The 16,895-nt window shown below is 40.2% G+C and overlaps 1 protein-coding gene and 1 long non-coding RNA gene across 4 annotated transcripts in view; both read left to right on the forward strand.

Annotated features, from left to right (window-relative positions):
* Positions 1–1,666, forward strand: part of epha4l (eph receptor A4, like) — a 120,615-nt gene extending 118,949 nt beyond the window's left edge. For all 3 annotated transcript variants that reach the window (XM_034167831.1, XM_034167833.1, XM_034167832.1), the window contains exon 17: positions 1,223–1,666. In XM_034167831.1, the coding sequence (XP_034023722.1) occupies positions 1,223–1,337 (115 nt within the window). In that variant the 3' untranslated portion in view covers positions 1,338–1,666. The remainder of the gene's footprint in view (positions 1–1,222) is intronic.
* A 473-nt stretch (positions 1,667–2,139) lies between these two features.
* Positions 2,140–16,570, forward strand: LOC117508165. The gene is made up of 2 exons (XR_004559999.1): positions 2,140–2,358; positions 16,384–16,570. It is a non-coding gene; the product is annotated as an uncharacterized LOC117508165 (long non-coding RNA).
* Positions 16,571–16,895: the final 325 nt, after the last annotated feature.

The following is a 16,895-nucleotide window of genomic DNA, read 5'->3' on the forward strand; positions in this document are numbered from 1 at the left end:
GACCTTGACCTTCACCCAAATGATTGGCCTGTGGCTGACCTTGCCAAGGAAGTTTTTGGAATACACCAAAGTCTGTGCCACATTTAGTCATTGACCTGGATTCTTAAGGGCAGTGTTGGGGTCAATCTTGGTTGTCATACCAAATTGGTAGAAATGATCTAAAGGACCTGGGAGGGGCCGGCCAACAAATAGACAGCATGGTTCCAAATGATTGTCTTTAGTAAAATTTCACCTTTCTGGGTAGTTCCACAACCTGCCTCCATATGTGTTCACACAAAGTTAAAACTAAATCAATAAATTAAAAAAAATTCCTTTGGCCCAAATGACCTTGGCCCCAATAATTGACCCTTGCAAATTTAATCTTGCATGGACAATTCCAAAACCCATCTGCATACAGGTGCCAACTTTGATGGGACATTGGAAAGAAAAAAAAAAATCTGAAAAACAAAAAAAAAGAAAATTAAAAAAAAAATCTGAATTACCTTGACTTTTGCTTTTATAAAAAAAAAAAAAAAAAAAAAAAAAAAAAAAAAATCCCTTTTTAAAGGGAAATTTTGGGCTCTGCCTTCATTCACATACCAAGTCTGGTGGACATCAGGTCAAGGACCTGGGAGGATGTCGGGAAACAAACAGACAGATGTTTCTGAAATTACAGTGTGATGTGTCAATGTTTTATGGAAATCAAATTTACATAACTTTTATGCCTGAAAGATCAATTTAATGTCAAGCTTTAGATTCATGGTAACTTTTATCATTTAAAAATAGTCATGTTGTGCATGATCAGTTTATGCCAAACATTTACAGTTCAATACATTTCAAATATTCTTCTTAAGCATCCCCACAGTCCCACAATTTGGTGTTTGCATACATTCTTGTGCTATGAGCAAAAGCCAGGCCTGAAAGGTAAGTTTTCATCTAATTTTAGATGGATTTGGCCCACACAACAGGATTTTGAAGTTAATGAAGAAACCGCAGGTTGGTGCTGTAGAGATACACAGCAAAATCTGTGAAACCGCCGACATCTCTGTAGAATGCCCTTTTTTTTACCTATTAGGTTGAGAAGAATTCCTCAGGTGGAATTCCTTAGGCAGCTGTTAAAATGTATGTCAGACCAGTTTCCACTGGAAGGCTATAAAATCCATCACATGGCACAAGACCTTATGTGTTATTTGTTGATGCAACTGCTAAAGAGCTGTTTTTCTCTGTCTTGTCGCCCATCCAGGGACATGACTCGCATAGGCATCTCCTCAGCAGCGCACCAGAGCAAGATACTGACCAGCGTCCAGGGAATGCTGTCCCAAATGCAACAGATGCAAGGACGAATGGTGCCCGTCTGAGCCATTTGGACAAATGAAAATAAAAGGGAAGAAAATGACTTCATTTCTTATGGGAAAAAGAAACAAAAAAGATTAAAAAAAGTGACAAAAGACTATAAAGACAATTTACCTCATCCATGCACTTTAAATTGGATCTAAAAGAAGATGTCCATGAAGAAAAAAGTGGTAAAAATGGCACTTTTGAAATACAAAATCAGACCTTTACTCTGCCCTTTTTTATTTTGAAGAAAGCGATGATTCTGTGTGCAGCATTTGTGAATACCGTAGAAGGAATGATGGACGGAAAAGTGCTTCCGAGAGGCCAATCTGGAGTGCCTTTACTGGACGGGAAGGAAAAGCAAAGGAGAGGAATTCCACATGTATTCCATCTTCCAGGCAAAGTTATTTCTTGAACTCTCTTGCTGGCATAATCTGTGGAGCCGAAATTTTTGATTTCCTGTGACTATTGATTATTGTACATGAAGTGTTTCTGTGGGACTCGCTGTCCTCTCTCAGCTGGATCTGTCTGCTATTGCTCAGACATGGAGGATTATATGGCTGACATGTAAAGAGTGAATGTCTGAGTGGTTGAAGGTGGGATCCATGTGGAGATGGTGGTGCAGGTAGGGCACATTCTGAGGAGCATATTGTGTTTGTGTTTCTTTCCTTGCCCTCAGAATGATGCTAAGAGTTTATTTGATCTTCCAGTGGAGCCACTGCACTCCCGTCTTCCCCCGAAATGCCCGGCACTTCCACTCAAAACACAATTTGGATTTTTCCAATCATCGTCCCATCTGACGCCACCTAACCCCACCCCCCAAACACCCCCACTCCCAGTGCTGGACCTGCCACTGGTTCACTTTTGATGGACACTTGCTTGGACCAGTTGACTTGCCATCATCAAACTGAAAGTGGAATTTATTGGCAAGATGTGTTTGTACCGAAAGAAGCAACAAAAGCAATATGGATGTAAACTGAATCGGTATCGTCATCATGAAGGAAACAAGAAAATTCACAGAGTACTACCCAAATCGCCATCAAGGTGAGAATGAATTTAGAATTTTTTTTGTTCTTCTTACTGAAACTCAAAACAAATATTTCTGGTTCTAATGATGTACATCTAACCAGCAAGTAGATTCAACTTTTCATTCAACTACCTCCCTCTCTTTCTGCCTCGTTTTCTTTGTTTCTCACCCACTAGGGGCCCCTTGGTACAAGAAACTATTAATTAAAGTCGGCCCCACCATCTTCAGCTGCAAAAGTGGATCAATAGTCACTGGTCTGTGAACAGCTCATAGGCCTGTTGCTGTCGGCATGTATTAGGGGTTGCATAGTGGTTAGCATTCTTGCCCAACAGCAATCCCAGGTTTCACTTTAACCAAGGCATTGTCTCCAGACTTAGACTTGGTCTCTGGGGTGCTGGACTGTTTGCCCTCTGCTGCTTGTGGCTAGATTGTGTCTGACATTAATTCGGATGAGTTAAATGTAGAGGACCAATTTCCTTGTATGTAATGTATAATGGCAATAAAATTATTTTATATATATCTTAGTAAGACTAATTAATTAAGCAGGCACTTCCAGCCAATCAGCTTATTAAAGATTTAAAAGATGTAAGATGAAAAGAACACACACCATTTGCCCTATTGAGGTTTCAAATCCCACAAAATCTTGCAAAACTTCGAAGAGTTCGCCACGCTGCAAGATGACCTTAACACTGAGAACTGCATTGAGACGCTCTGATCAGGCTGCACTTTAACCGCTGCACACGGACAACAGCATTAACATCACAACATAAAGCCCTTTTATATTGTGCCGAAAACTCTTGTGAATATATTATCTGGGTTTTTAGATGTTGTTATTGTCTTTGTTTTATGTAAACATGGGAGAAGCTCAGGTTGTTTCTCTGTTATTTTCAGTGGGAATTGCTGTGAGCCACGATCACTTCCTGTCAAGTGAAGTTTGCTCTTTAACGTCCTGCTTATTGTCCTTTATAACACTATTTGTCCAGTTTGTTCCAGAGGTTTTTTCCACCCCCTTCAGCACAGGTTTTACACCGTGCCAAATTTCAAATGCCCTTCCTGACGCAACTCCACATTGCATGGAGAAATGTGGTATTTATGGGGGGTGAGATTTGAACCCAGAACCTTCTGTACCAAAACCAACTGCACTAACCACTTGGCCACCACCCTTACCCAGTTTGTTCCAGAGTAATATATATAAATTGTCTGAAATTTGGTTTGCGTTTATTCCATGCTGGTTAAACGTAGCAGACACAGATTATTTGGAATATTTGTTTTAGGAAGTTATCAGCGTCTCTTGCATGCAGTCTCTTATTAATGTGATGAAAAGCATAAAAAATTACATTTTGGTAGTATAATGTTCATTTGCAGTTGTCGTCATATGGTTTTTCTATGTTGTTTAGACTGCTGTGACTCTCTGGCACGCAAGGGATTATGGGATATCTCAATAGGAAGAATCCCACAAAGATGTGCCCACAGGATTGCACTCTTTATGGTTACTCCAGGCTAGTATATGGTGTCCAGCGTGGTCATGCATTGTTGAGATGATTGGCTAAGGAAGGAACAACACGATGCAGAATTGCTTTGGGGTAGATTCTCGGAAGTCGACTGTCACGTGGGCTGGTGTGCCAATAGATTTCATTACATGTCCTTCTCAAAATCAGTAGTTTCACAGATAAAGTTAAACATTTACAGCTATATTAGGCCTCATTTATACTTTGGAAAGGAACAGTGTCAAATACAATAAAACACTCAACTTCTTGAGCAAGAAACATTTCACCATTTGACACCAATTACACACACAGTACACCAAACTACTGCACTGCCATTATCTTCAGCCAAACACATCCTGGGGTTTACAATGACCCCCCCCCCCAACAGAATAGAAGATATCAACAAACTTATACAGTAGTGTTCAGAATAATAGTAGTGCTATGTGACTAAAAAGATTAATCCAGGTTTTGAGTATATTTCTTATTGTTACAAGGTACCAGTAGATTCAGTAGATTCTCACAAATCCAACAAGACCAAGCATTCATGATATGCACACTCTTAAGGCAATGAAATTGGGCTATTAGTAAAAAAAAAAGTAGAAAAGGGGGTGTTCACAATAATAGTAGTGTGGCATTCAGTCAGTGAGTTCGTCAGTGTTGTGGAACAAACAGGTGTGAATCAGGTGTCCCCTATTTAAGGATGAAGCCAGCACCCGTTGAACATGCTTTTCTCTTTGAAAGCCTGAGGAAAATGGGACATTCAAGACATTGTTCAGAAGAACAGCGTAGATTGATTAAAAAGTTGATTGGAGAGGGGAAAACCTATACGCAGGTGCAAAAAGTTATAGGCTGTTCATCTACAATGATCTCCAATGCTTTAAAATGGACAAAAAAAAAAAAAAACAGAGACGCGTGGAACAAAATGGAAAACAACCATCAAAATGGATAGAAGAATAATCAGAATGACAAAGACTCACCCACTGATCAGCTCCAGGATGATCAAAGACAGTCTGGAGTTACCTGTAAGTGTTGTGACAGAAGATGCCTGTGTGAAGCTAATTTATTTGCAAGAATCCCCCGCAAAGTCCCTCTGTTAAATAAAAGACATGTGCAGAAGAGGTTACAATTTGCCAAAGAACACATCAACTGGCCTAAAGAAAAATGGAGGAATATTTTGTGGACTGATGAGAGTAAAATTGTTCTTTTTGGGTCCAAGGGCCGCAGACAGTTTGTGAGACGACCCCCAAACTCTGAATTCAAGCCACAGTTCACAGTGAAGACAGTGAAGCATCAATATATGGGCATGTTTCTCCTACTATGGTGTTGGGCCTACATATTGCATACCAGGTATCATGGATCAGTTTGGATATGTCAAAATACTTGAAGAGGTCATGTTGCCTTATGTTGAAGAGGACATGCCCTTGAAATGGGTGTTTCAAAAAGACAGTGACCCCAAGCACACTAGTAAACGAGCAAAATCTTGGTTCCAAACCAACAAAATTAATGCCTCGCAGATGTGAAGAAATCATGAAAAACTGTGGTTATACAACTAAATACTAGTTTAGTGATTCACAGGATTGCTAAAAAAGCAGTTTGAACATAATATTTTTGAGTTTGTAGCGTCAATCAATCAATTAATTTTTTTATATAGCGCCAAATCACAACAAACAGTTGCCCCTAGGCGCTTTATATTGTAAGGCAAGGCCATACAATAATTATGTAAAACCCCAACGGTCAAAACGACCCCCTGTGAGCCAGCACTTGGGTACAGTGGGAAGGAAAAACTCCCTTTTAACAGGAAGAAACCTCCAGCAGAACCAGGCTCAGGGAGGGGCAGTCTTCTGCTGGGACTGGTTGGGGCTGAGGGAGAGAACCAGGAAAAAGACATGCTGTGGAGGGGAGCAGAGATCGATCACTAATGATTAAATGCAGAGTGGTGCATACAGAGCAAAAAGAGAAAGAAACAGTGCATCATGGGAACCCCCCAGCAGTCTACGTCTATAGCAGCATAACTAAGGGATGGTTCAGGGTCACCTGATCCAGCCCTAACTATAAGCTTTAGCAAAAAGGAAAGTTTTAAGCCTAATCTTAAAAGTAGAGAGGGTGTCTGTCTCCCTGATCTGAATTGGGAGCTGGTTCCACAGGAGAGGAGCCTGAAAGCTGAAGGCTCTGCCTCCCATTCTACTCTTACAAACCCTAGAAACTACAAGTAAGCCTGCAGTCTGAGAGCGAAGCGCTCTATTGGGGTGATATGGTACTACGAGGTCCCTAAGATAAGATGGGACCTGATTATTCAAAACCTTATAAGTAAGAAGAAGAATTTTAAATTCTATTCTAGAATTAACAGGAAGCCAATGAAGAGAGGCCAATATGGGTGAGATATGCTCTCTCCTTCTAGTCCCCGTCAGTACTCTAGCTGCAGCATTTTGAATTAACTGAAGGCTTTTTAGGGAACTTTTAGGACAACCTGATAATAATGAATTACAATAGTCCAGCCTAGAGGAAATAAATGCATGAATTAGTTTTTCAGCATCACTCTGAGACAAGACCTTTCTAATTTTAGAGATATTGCGTAAATGCAAAAAAGCAGTCCTACATATTTGTTTAATATGCACTTTGAATGACATATCCTGATCAAAAATGACTCCAAGATTTCTCACAGTATTACTAGAGGTCAGGGTAATGCCATCCACAGTAAGGATCTGGTTAGACACCATGTTTCTAAGATTTGTGGGGCCAAGTACAATAACTTCAGTTTTATCTGAGTTTAAAAGCAGGAAATTAGAGGTCATCCATGTCTTTATGTCTGTAAGACAATCCTGCAGTTTAGCTAATTGGTGTGTGTCCTCTGGCTTCATGGATAGATAAAGCTGGGTATCATCTGCGTAACAATGAAAATTTAAGCAATACCGTCTAATAATACTGCCTAAGGGAAGCATGTATAAAGTGAATAAAATTGGTCCTAGCACAGAACCTTGTGGAACTCCATAATTAACTTTAGTCTGTGAAGAAGATTCCCCATTTACATGAACAAATTGTAATCTATTAGACAAATATGATTCAAACCACCGCAGTGCAGTGCCTTTAATACCTATGGCATGCTCTAATCTCTGTAATAAAATTTTATGGTCAACAGTATCAAAAGCAGCACTGAGGTCTAACAGAACAAGCACAGAGATGAGTCCACTGTCCGAGGCCATAAGAAGATCATTTGTAACCTTCACTAATGCTGTTTCTGTACTATGATGAATTCTAAAACCTGACTGAAACTCTTCAAATAGACCATTCCTCTGCAGATGATCAGTTAGCTGTTTTACAACTACCCTTTCAAGAATTTTGAGAGAAAAGGAAGGTTGGAGATTGGCCTATAATTAGCTAAGATAGCTGGGTCAAGTGATGGCTTTTTAAGTAATGGTTTAATTACTGCCACCTTAAAAGCCTGTGGTACATAGCCAACTAACAAAGATAGATTGATCATATTTAAGATCGAAGCATTAAATAATGGTAGGGCTTCCTTGAGCAGCCTGGTAGGAATGGGGTCTAATAAACATGTTGATGGTTTGGATGAAGTAACTAATGAAAATAACTCAGACAGAACAATCGGAGAGAAAGAGTCTAACCAAATACAGGTATCACTGAAAGCAGCCAAAGATAACGATACGTCTTTGGGATGGTTATGAGTAATTTTTTCTCTAATAGTTAAAATTTTGTTAGCAAAGAAAGTCATGAAGTCATTACTAGTTAAAGTTAATGGAATACTCAGCTCAATAGAGCTCTGACTCTTTGTCAGCCTGGCTACAGTGCTGAAAAGAAACCTGGGGTTGTTCTTATTTTCTTCAATTAGTGATGAGTAGAAAGATGTCCTAGCTTTACGGAGGGCTTTTTTATAGAGCAACAGACTCTTTTTCCAGGCTAAGTGAAGATCTTCTAAATTAGTGAGACGCCATTTCCTCTCCCACTTACGGGTTATCTGCTTTAAGCTACGAGTTTGTGAGTTATACCACGGAGTCAGGCACTTCTGATTTAAAGCTCTCTTTTTTAGAGGAGCTACAGCATCCAAAGTTGTCTTCAATGAGGATGTAAAACTATTGACGAGATACTCTATCTCACTTACAGAGTTTAGGTAGCTACTCTGCACTGTGTTGGTATATGGCATTAGAGAACATAAAGAAGGAATCATATCCTTAAACCTAGTTACAGCGCTTTCTGAAAGACTTCTAGTGTAATGAAACTTATTCCCCACTGCTGGGTAGTCCATCGGAGTAAATGTAAATGTTATTAAGAAATGATCAGACAGAAGGGAGTTTTCAGGGAATACTGTTAAGTCTTCTATTTCCATACCATAAGTCAGAACAAGATCTAAGATATGATTAAAGTGGTGGGTGGACTCATTTACTTTTTGAGCAAAGCCAATAGAGTCTAATAATAGATTAAATGCAGTGTTGAGGCTGTCATTCTCAGCATCTGTGTGGATGTTAAAATCGCCCACTATAATTATCTTATCTGAGCTAAGCACTAAGTCAGACAAAAGGTCTGAAAATTCACAGAGAAACTCACAGTAACGACCAGGTGGACGATAGATAATAACAAATAAAACTGGTTTTTGGGACTTCCAATTTGGATGGACAAGACTAAGAGTCAAGCTTTCAAATGAATTAAAGCTCTGTCTAGGTTTTTGATTAATTAATATGCTGGAATGGAAGATTGCTGCTAATCCTCCGCCCCGGCCCGTGCTACGAGCATTCTGACAGTTAGTGTGACTCGGGGGTGTTGACTCATTTAAACTAACATATTCATCCTGCTGTAACCAGGTTTCTGTAAGGCAGAATAAATCAATATGTTGATCAATTATTATATCATTTACCAACAGGGACTTAGAAGAGAGAGACCTAATGTTTAATAGACCACATTTAACTGTTTTAGTCTGTGGTGCAGTTGAAGGTGCTATATTATTTTTTCTTTTTGAATTTTTATGCTTAAATAGATTTTTGCTGGTTATTGGTAGTCTGGGAGCAGGCACCGTCTCTACGGGGATGGGGTAATGAGGGGATGGCAGGGGGAGAGAAGCTGCAGAGAGGTGTATAAGACTACAACTCTGCTTCCTGGTCCCAACCCTGGATAGTCACGGTTTGGAGGATTTAAGAAAATTGGCCAGCGTCAACAGCAGATGCTACTATTATTGTGAACACCCCCTTTTCTACTTTTTTTTTTTACTAATAGCCCAATTTCATAGCCTTAAGAGTGTGCATATCATGAATGCTTGGTCTTGTTGGATTTGTGAGAATCTACTTAATCTACTGGTACCTTGTTTCCCATGTAACAATAAAAAATATACTCAAAACCTGGATTAATCTTTTTAGTCACATAGCACTGCTATTATTCTGAACACTACTGTAGACTCTTTGAAAATATGGAAAAATTCTTCAGTTGACAAACGAACATTATGTACATACAACAATGTTCAAACCACCTTTCGAAAAATAGAGGGAGAGAAAGATAGTGAACGACAGAATGTGTGTGTGTGTGTGTGTGAGAGAGAGAGAGTGAGAGTGAGTGAGTGAGAAGAGCGACTCACCTCAAAGAGGTGAAGAGCTGCCAAACACTCAAATCTACAGCCGAGACGTGATCCAGAAAACTTTTCTTCAAATCTTCACAGAAACCTTGTTCTTGTTACGACAGTCATCCCGCACCGAACTATTCAGCAAAGCAGTTTGCGTATTTTTTCTATCTCGCAGACGGGAGTGCAATGTGCAACCACATGCCTCCGTAAAAAAACAAACAAACTCAAACAGACTTGGCTCCTTTTGTAAGAAGTGAGGCTGGGAGCTGGTTTTAGTTGGTGTTGTGCTGCTTCTTTTCCACCTACCAAACTCAGAGCCGCCTACGTCAGCGCAGCCGGTGTGCAGCAGTTTGTGGTCGCTCCTTTATCCCAGGTTCCCCCCTCACCTCCCAAAAAGCTGTGTCCCAAAGTTCTTCTACTTATTCCAGTAAAACACACAGAGACAAAAAAGTAAATAACCCAAACGTCGGTAGGGATTTGTTTCCGCCAAAAACAACAGCACTTTCAGGGGGGACCCAAGCCATTAAATTTGGTGATGCTGATTGGCCAAATATTTATTATTATTCCTTAACAACCATACACAATTGGTCCAGGGGTGAAAATTCTATCGCCCCAAAGCCATTAAATTTGGCGATGCTGATTGGCCAAATTTTTTTTTTTTTTCTTAGCAACCACACACAATTGGTCATTTTGCTGCACTTCAAGGGGCTCTTTGAGTGATCGCCCAAGAAGGGAAATGATACATTCTGTCGGTGGAAGTGCATTGTTGAATAAGAGTCAGTTGATGGAAATTGTTGTTTTAATAATTCAGATTACATGTAGCACATACTATTAAGTAAAACTAACTGACATTGATCATACTTAAAAAAAAAAAGTTATAATTTTTCCCCTCCACATCTGGAAGGCCAGCACCCGAGCGCCCCCTATGGGCCAGCCACTATTGCTGCAGGTGTGGTTATGTTTAGCTAACAATAGCACTAGCCTTCAACTGATGTGTTGCCTCTGGAACTGCTTATCCGCCAAAGTAGTAACTGTTGCTTGAATAATAATATATAATAATTATTATAGCAGCACACACAAATGCATGGCTAACCCAAACACTGTTTAAGTAAATGTTAGTAATGTAATGTTGTATGAATTTAAGTGTAGGTCTGCAGAGTCTTCATCACATAAGAGCCACTTTCGTAATAATTGCACTAATAGCGGCCAGCAGTGCATGAAATCTCAACTGATGCTCTAATAATGCAAAAAAGTCCAGCCACAGCTATATGGGATTCTCAAAATAAATATTACCGAACACTGAGTGAAGCTGAAATCATCCATCTCATCCGCCATGAGGACCCCTAGAATCGAAGGGCGCCGCCATTTTGCAAGGTCTCAGGAGCCATCTAGAGTCTGTGGGCCAAGCAGGTTTTCGGTACCACTTAAGGTGACTAAACGACACTTAGAATCCAGCCTCAGTGTATCATGGCCTACACAAAAATGTATGACAGCCATCCCAGGGTGGTAAGTGTAGCCACATAGGGGTCAATGAAGAATTACACAGAGGTCAAAATTTAAAAATGCTCCAATCATGTCTGATCATAACAATTCCAAAAAAGTATAGTTTGGACTATCTGTAACAGAATGTTCTGGAGTTATGGGGTAAAAACAGCAAAAATGGTGACAAAGGTCAATTTCAGTTTGTACAGAGGTCAAAAGTTAAAGTTGCTCCAATATCAGTAAAAAATTATGCAAATTGTTGTTTGGGTCGATAGGGTTCTAATAAGGAATAGTTTGCACCATCTGTCATGCTTAGTTATCACATTACAGGGTAAGGTCCCCTTCACACATAGTGCTAAGTTTGGACGAAGTGCACACTTAACGCGCATGAGACACAGGAACCGTGTGCAAACTGTGTAATGTCGTCCCTGCTGCCAACGTCTCGTACACCTGTTGCTACAACTATTTGCGCACACAAGCGCCTGAAAGGCAGAGTGTGCGCCATGCGAACCCATCGCACCCTCTCGGGGCAGGTGCCGGCAAAATTCCAGGTGACACGCATGAACATCTAACACCGCTCGCATGGCACTTAGAAAGTGTGTGGCCAGTCGCACTCTTGGCACGACAAGAGACTGCAGACAATCACTGTCGTACTGCTGTGAAATTTGTCTAACTTTGTAAACACACACTAACACCAACCACACGACCAACCAACTGACAATTGGGTGTGTGCGCTTCACTCACAGGAGGCGTGGCTTCAGACAGAAGCAGCTGGGCTGATCTGTCATTCTTGACATTCCAGCTAGACAACACCTACTGTGTTTGGACAGTTATGGACTAACACCTGTCCAATGTGAGGCACGTGTGTCTGATTGCTGTACTTACGTGGACATAAATAAAAACATATATCGCCGTGGTGGCGACAAGCTGCAGCGAGAGAGCACACGCACAGAGTGGACACCGACAGCCCCCCAGGTTGAAATGGACCGTCAGATCAGAACATGCAGTGAGTGATCTGACTGTCACGTCACCCATGTGAGCTCTGTTCCACATGACACGGTGTCTCTGCTGTGGTGCGCCGTCCACAAGACACGCGTGTCGGGCAGAACACGCACGCGGCCAACTGGATGTACCTGACCAGTAGTTGTGAACATGATCAGAGCACACTGCTTCTCATTCAGGTCATTTCATGACTGTATGTCTGGAACCATGGGTCATCACCAGAGGAACAGATGCATCACATTTGTATTGCTCGCTTGATAAATGCAGTGTTTTTATATCGTGTGGGATTTTTTTTTTTTTTGTAATACTTCCATGTCTTTCCTGATATGAGGCAGCTTCTTGCAGCTTTCAAAGAACAGCTCCATAGCTTAGTGGTAAAGTCTCTGACTGAGAATCAGAGGTTTTGCAAGGCATGAGTTCGCATCCCGGGTGGTGTGTTTTGTTCTTTTGTTATTATTCCACATAAGTGGTGCGATGTGGTCCCACAGATACCGGCTGGTTTTTATTTTTTTTTACTTATTCCACATAGGCGGCACCATGTGCTGCACCTGGCACTGTTGCTGCTCGATGTACACTGGTGCGTGCATGAACTCTCGTACCGGAATCGTGCACGCCTGCCCATCAGCGCAATGTTTCGTACGCTAATTTCGAATGGTTTTGCGATGTTTCGCTGTTTTCGTCCAAACGCCGTCCAAACTTCACACTATGTGTGAAGGGGCCATAACATATGTCAGCTGTCATAGAATCCAATGGACGTCAACCTTGTTTGACCTTTACTTTGGAGACCAAACATTCAACACAGTCAAAACTATTCCATTTATTAATCCTTTTGGGCATTACCCAGCAATCTCTAGTGGCTGTTTTTGTCACTGAAAACATCACCGAACTCAATACAAAAACATGTAATTTGGTGACTTCAAAGGGGTCAGACTCATCAATAAAGTCAATTTAATGTACAGTCGTTCATTTCAGGTGAGCTTGGTGTATAATTCTCATCATTCCAGTCAATGAGAGCTATTAGCAAAAGCAAGTTAGAGACAAAACCAAACCAGCTGATTTCAGTAGAACAGCATACAGCCGGAGCATGTTTTCACCGAGCGGGCAGTTGCGGAAGTACAAATTCTCGCCTTCGGATAGGCCACCTCACCGGAGAATGCATTTTGAATTGCTGGTCTGCCCCAGGACGAGCCATGCTGCTGATTATTTCCCCCAAAGGTAATGCATACTGATTGATGTGATGCATAATCCTCTTGGTGTGTCATCATTATGCTTTATGACATACTGGCCTGTGCCGAGGAGAGCCATGCTGGCCAAATTTTGCATTCTATGTATTGTTTTTAAAATCATGATGGATTTTAATTTCCTTTCTCGCTTTGTTGGTACAACCCACTGCCTCGCATTGCCCAGGCATTTTAAAAAACAAAAACAGTGGCTAAAATTTGAAAAACCTTGCATCTTATTAAACGGTCCACTACTTTAACAATCCACCCAGCTCAATTGTTGTCACGCCAGCCGGTGTTGCTAAGTACGTTTCTAAGACCTCACAGATGGAGTGCACAGATGAGTCAACAGACCAAAAACGCATCTCGGGTTTTTAAAGTAGTGCGTAAAGCCAGAATTGGCCACTTAGCCTTTTGTTTGCTCTAGGGGTTGGTAAGGTTAGATCTTGTGTGAAGCGCCTTGAGGCAGTTTTGCTGTGATTTGGCACTATATAAATGAAATTAAATGACTTAGCACGCCACTCAGATTTCTGTCGGCTGTTCAACATCAAAATTTATTGAGAATCTGCAATATTCTTTAAGTGCGAGGCAGAATATTTAAGTGTGAAAATAACATACAGAATTAAGAACATGTTATTCTAGGCCATGTTTCCTGCCAATTTATTTCTCTAAATCAAATTTCTTTGACTTTTCTTGGGATCACGCTGCAATCGCCGGTGTCCCCGTGCATTTCAATAAATATTTTGTTGACATTCACATCCTGAGCAGTCTTCAAAATTTACATCAACCTACGTCGATGTTCGGTCCAAGGCTTTGCCTTAATTATATTACATTTGCAGATGAAATTGTGCAAAATGTTATAATAATTATAACATTTTGCACAAATGCATAACTAACTCAATGACTATTAGTAATGCAACTTTCTGTTAATATGAGTATGTCTCCAGATTCTTACACATAGCAACCACTTTCTGAATAATTACTACAACAGTGTGCAAAATATTCATGCGAAGCTTATCTGCTGTAATAATTATTACAACAGCATAACAATGGGATGGGAAACTCAACTAATATTGTAATAATTAATAGAACATTGGGCAAATGGCATTTTTGAAACGCCGCTACTATTGTGATAATTATTACAACAATAGACAAATGGGATGGGGAAACTCAACTACTATTGTTATACTTAAAAAATAGATGAAATGGCATGAGAAATAACTACTATTGTAATAATTATTACAACAGTAGACGAAATGCCACGGGAAACTTGACTAATATTGTAACAATTATTACAACAGTAGATGAAATGGCACAGGAAACTGAACTACGACTGTAATAACTGTAATGTTTTTTTACAGTATTTTATAATATCATTACAGTAATTATTACAACATGTGCAGGAAAGTCAAACACAATTGTTATAAATATTACAGTAACTGACAAAACTGCAGAGGAAACCTAAGCACATTGTAATTTGCAATTGTCCCTCATCATCTCAACGCAGGGACATAGAAATTTTGTATGTCCATCCATGCGCTCATCTGAAACTCTGTACTCCCTATAGTCTTTAATAGATTTGAGGCAGTTTTACCAAATTTGCAGCAGGGACACATCCCTTGAAGGTCTAGGTCAAGTTCAATGATGAGTGATCTTCACCAAATACTGAAGGTCACAGAGCCAAAAGTAGTGTTTGTCTGTGATGAAGACTGTACTCTCAGTAACTTTCCAACAATTTCAGACAGATTCATCAAATTTGCTGCAAACATGCAAGGTCTAGGCCATCTTTAATGATGCCTGACCTTGACATAATTTTGAAGACCCATGAAGCCAAAAATATCTGCAACATTGTACTCCTAATAACTTTTCAAAGCAATAACACAGGTTTACCAAATTCAGAGCAAGGATACATCTCTTGAAGGTCTAGGTCAATTTCAATGACCTTTACCTACTTTTGAAGGTCACACAGCCAGAAATTGCGTATAATGAACACTGACCTCTCCACAAATTTTAAGGATTACATTTGCAGCAAAGATGCATCCCTTGAAGTTCTAGGTCAAATTCATACTCCAGCACTGTAGCCTTCATTCTCTTTTCCAAGCTTCCACATCTTTCCAAACCAATACAGTCGTGAATTACACACAAATTGTTCCTGGTTGCATTCTTCTTTGAATGGCTTCTCCCCAATAAAACCTGGGAAACTAGTCTCCAAAGTGATTATTACAGTGTAATTTGAAGTTGCCTTATTATATTCTTGTTATGACATGGCTGCCTGAAAATATTGTCCAGTCACAAATAGGTATGGGACTAAACACATTTCTGCGACAGCCTTCAGGCCAATATCACATTTTTATTACAATAATAGTTGATGCTCCGTCTTTTAACAATTACAAGGAAAGTTACTGTTATCTGACAAAAATGTATAGACAGACTCCTATATTCATAGAACGGTGCATTAGCATCATTAATAACATATATTACAACAGTAGTTGAGTTAGCCGTGTATTTGCACAAGATGTTGGGGGTTGGTAAGTGTTATTTTTCCCCATTTCTTTCTGTACCACTGTCCTTCACAAAGTATAAACCTGGACTATTTCGCACTTTTAAATTTATTCAAAGTCACAGTGGAAAAACAATATCACACCTTGATTCTGTAGAACGTCTCTCAAGGATGAGATCCACCCTTACAGAATCCTGAACAGTGGACACAAACAGTTTTTATAAAACATTTCATAGGCATGACATAGGTGGACCTTATTTTGCAAAATCCTTCCCTTATTGGCCCCGATGGACATTCAAGAGAGGTCCAACCCCCTGCCCAGGACCAGCTTTGCCTAGATCATGGGGATAAAATTTGCATTGCCAATCGTGAGTGTGACCGCAGCATTAGCAGTTGTAATTATATCATGTAGTTATGCTGGCTGTTGGATCCACGCACAGTATTTGAATTGCACACACAGTAATTCAATATAATGTCTACTGGCATGTATTTATGTGTACCAAAAGTCAAGGGCAGGTTTCATATATTATGCATGCAGAGCAGCATGTGGCACACACACGTTAATACATCTTTCCCACAAAATCCATATTTTTTCCCCTGCGGAGAGGCTATTCACAGTCTCTGGGTACTCTGGCTTGGGCTCTGGATTTTGTTTAGCAGATGAGTCAAATATTCCACAGAGCTGAATCTGGAGTAATGTTGGTCGGACCTGAGTGGATGCCAAGCAGAAATTGTTTATATCCAAAAACCACCGTGACTGATGCAGCCTCTCCCTCTTTCTTTCTCTGCAGCTGCTGCCGTCCATCATAAAAAGGATTCCAGTTTAGCTCACCATGACCAGAATTCTTCCTCCTGGTCTTCCCTGTAATGCTTTCACCCCTCCTCTCCGTGGATTCTCCAAATCCATCCCAACGAGCCACTGTGTGCTTTGTGGCCATGCAGCATTTTACTGGAAATACTATGAATGATTTAACAGCATAAAAAAGACTTTAAGAAGAATGTAATATAATCAAGATCCAGTGGATAATGTACTTGTATTTTTTTTAAAGTGTCATTTTCTTTGGTGATTTTTTTTTTTTTTTAATTTGTTGTTTTGTCCTTTGTTTGCATGTATAGTAGCAAGTGTTTGACTTGAGTGTGTGAGTGCATCTTGATTGTGAATGATATTTTGTGCAAATGTATGTCTTGTGTGAGTGATGACATCTTTGAAATACTATCAGCAGTTGTCTGTTTTCATGCCACTGTAGAGGAAGGCATAACAGAGTTGTAATGTTACACACAAACCAACTTACACACATACACG

This window comes from Thalassophryne amazonica, chromosome 4 (genome assembly GCF_902500255.1).
Source record: "Thalassophryne amazonica chromosome 4, fThaAma1.1, whole genome shotgun sequence".
Classification (NCBI taxonomy): Eukaryota; Metazoa; Chordata; class Actinopteri; order Batrachoidiformes; family Batrachoididae; genus Thalassophryne; species Thalassophryne amazonica.